We start from the raw sequence: 2842 nt of genomic DNA on the forward strand, positions 1-2842 counted from the left end.
CTGGAGTCCCTTCCGGGGAGTTTATAAATATTGGACTAATTTAGAGTTAAGTCGTTTCTTTCTCATATGATATTTCAACGTAGATGTAACGGGAAGAATCCAGGTGAACTGTTTACTATTAGTGCTAGTAAATAGCCGATTAATTAGTGCCGTAGATACTTACTCAAAACCCATAATAGAGCAGGGAGTTCGTCTGAAACTAACATCCCGTCTCTGGCGACCCAGCTGATATCAGCCCTAGGCAATTTTCGGTGAATGGTGGGGTGGCATGGTACGCAAAGTTCCCAGCCACATTATGAGACGAAACAAATCTTATCTACGTCAATGCATAATCGATATTTGTGATGCCCTAAGGAGGGCAAAGTTGATATGTATCAGACGCTTAGAATCACAGCGACAGACCTTACGAACCCACCTCCGTAGGCCATTTCCCGAGCCTCGCCAAACCTCCTTTATGGCTCAAAATCCAAGAGTCGTGACTATCACTTCCAAAGTTTAGAGCCACCGAGACATTTAATATTCCCAATTTATCGTACATCGCGATCAAATTAAATAAATTACCCTTTAATCAATTTACATGGTTCTTTTTGAGAACCTGATGATTTTGTTTACTCCGTAGGTGCAGAATGCCCTGTGGAGCACAGACCTACGAACGTGGTTCGTTACGTGTTTCAGCCATCACCAGTAATTTATACTTCATTTAATCTCTTTTGTCCTCGTCACCTTCGTCGCCGTTGGTTGGCAACACACATTGTAAAGAACACCAAACTATGTTCTCGGGCTTTTAGACTCTACGGGTAGAGCTTCTATAGTTACAATGATGTATATTTTATCTTTGGCCATCGCTCTGGTGCCTTTGGCAGTACACACCTCAGCCAGTTTCTTATCTGTATTAGCCAGCCGTCCCGAACCCTCCCAGTTCAACGCATATTTGTCTCAGTTTCCCCGGCTTACAACTACCATCAGCACTGTGGACAATGCAACTCTTCTCATACCTTCGAACACCGCATTTACAAAATGGCTTCAGAACACTGTTCCACCCCTCACAGCATCTGATATTGAAAATACACTTAATTATCATATCATTCACGGCACATTTCCGGTAGCCTCATTTACGAACACTGCGCAATTCGTACCTTCGTTTCTGACCAATACTTCATACTCGAACGTAACGGAAGGTCTTCTAGTTGGATTGATCAACATTGATGGAAATCCACAGATCCGATCAGGCCTAGGCACCAACAGCTCTATAGTCACACCTGTATGTCTCTTAATCCCATACAGAATTACATCGTTGGACGTTTTTAACTTTAAGATAGGATCTTATAGCAAACGGAGGATTAATCCACATTCTTGATTCAGTTCTTCGGCTGCCTCAGTCCCAATCCACGACCGCTGCAGCATTAAACCTGAGCTTCTATACTGCCATCCTCCAGGTCGGTAACTTTTTGAGTAACGAAGAGATCAATTTCACCGACGCCATCGTCGAGCTCCCGGACGTGACATACTTCTTTCCCAACACGGCGGGTGCGCTCGCGATGTTCAAAAGCATGTCCTCGGCGTTAACACATCAGCAACGGGATGCCATGTTGGAATATCACGTTGTGACAGGGTTTGTTGGCGTGTCATCGGACCTTACAAATATGGAGGTCATACGTACTGTCCAAGGAAGCAATTTGACAATCTTTGTTGGACCGGACGGTTCGAAGTTTGTGAATAACGTGAAGATAATCGCTACAGACTACTTAATTAATAATGGCGTTCTACATACTATTGATGGGTAAGCAGGCCTTTTCAAACTTTAAGCATCACGACTAATATCCCGAAAGACTCCTAAATCCAAATAATATTACCGCACCTGTTTTCAGCTATTCACCATTGCCCGTTTCAAGGGGAGCCTTAACTGGAATTGTCATAGGAGGGGTGGTCATTGTCTTCTCCATTTCCGCAGCCATGTCGTTATACATCAGAAGACGAAAACGACGTCCGACGGCTCGAGCCTTTTCAAATCTTGAACCTACACCAACCGAGGACACTACTCATACTCAGTCGATAAGCGGGCCATTATACGAGCTGGAGCCGCATGAAAAAGGTGTCATTGAGTTGGTCTATGACCCCAGCGCCCATTTACCCGAACTAGCGGCAGTGAAGATGAGAGCGGAACCAATGGTCTATCGGGACCCTGTTACTCAGAAGTGGACACCGATAAATCTGCCGGTGGGGATGTAAATGTCATTTACTGTTATGGTTGTCATAGAACTGGTGGTATTGGGCGCTTGCGGTATTTCCTGGATAGGGAAAGTACATGATTAATCCTTTTCCCCAGAAGTATTAGATGTATGGTCATATGATTTATATGCAACTCTTACTCTCTCCTGCGTTCGGTATGGTCCATTTTGGGGGGGCATACAAATACTCTACTTTGCACAGATTCGGGTACTTTAGACTACTCAATGTCAATGATTTGGGTCCTTAATTTGCTTGCTTCGATCAATGCATTCTACTCACCAAAACCAGCTCAAGTCAATATAAGCACTACTAATTGTAAAGTTACAAATGAACGAGCATTGAAGCATTACCGGTTGTAACGGCTCTGGCTAGGGTTATAAGGGGGGTGGCTGTCACATGACTGGTTTCACCTAAACAGCCGGCGTTTCAGTGGTTTTAGCTAGTATTCCCCCCTTTTATCCTCTTCTTCTCCCTCTCTCTCTCCTTCTTCTCTTTAGCTTAGTATTTTCAATACATAAGATTCTTGAATCTTTGAGCCTTAGCTATTACCTCAATTTCAATATTATACTAGTCGGGGTTATAACAGATTTCAAATTAATATATAACTCTTTAT

At 43.5% G+C, this 2842-nt stretch overlaps 1 protein-coding gene across 1 annotated transcript; it reads left to right on the plus strand.

The window, feature by feature from the left end:
- Window positions 1–820: 820 nt before the first annotated feature.
- Window positions 821–2356, plus strand: K444DRAFT_583610 (FAS1 domain-containing protein; the record flags this gene model as incomplete). Its single annotated transcript, XM_024877835.1, has 3 exons — window positions 821–1261; window positions 1320–1780; window positions 1830–2356. The coding sequence occupies 3 exons, from the start codon at window positions 821–823 to the stop codon at window positions 2227–2229; spliced, it is 1302 nt and encodes a 433-aa protein (XP_024741061.1). The 3' UTR covers window positions 2230–2356.
- Between the last annotated feature and the right edge of the window lie 486 nt (window positions 2357–2842).

The sequence above is a fragment of the Hyaloscypha bicolor genome (assembly GCF_002865645.1).
Source record: "Hyaloscypha bicolor E unplaced genomic scaffold K444scaffold_42, whole genome shotgun sequence".
Lineage (NCBI taxonomy): Eukaryota > Fungi > Ascomycota > Leotiomycetes > Helotiales > Hyaloscyphaceae > Hyaloscypha > Hyaloscypha bicolor.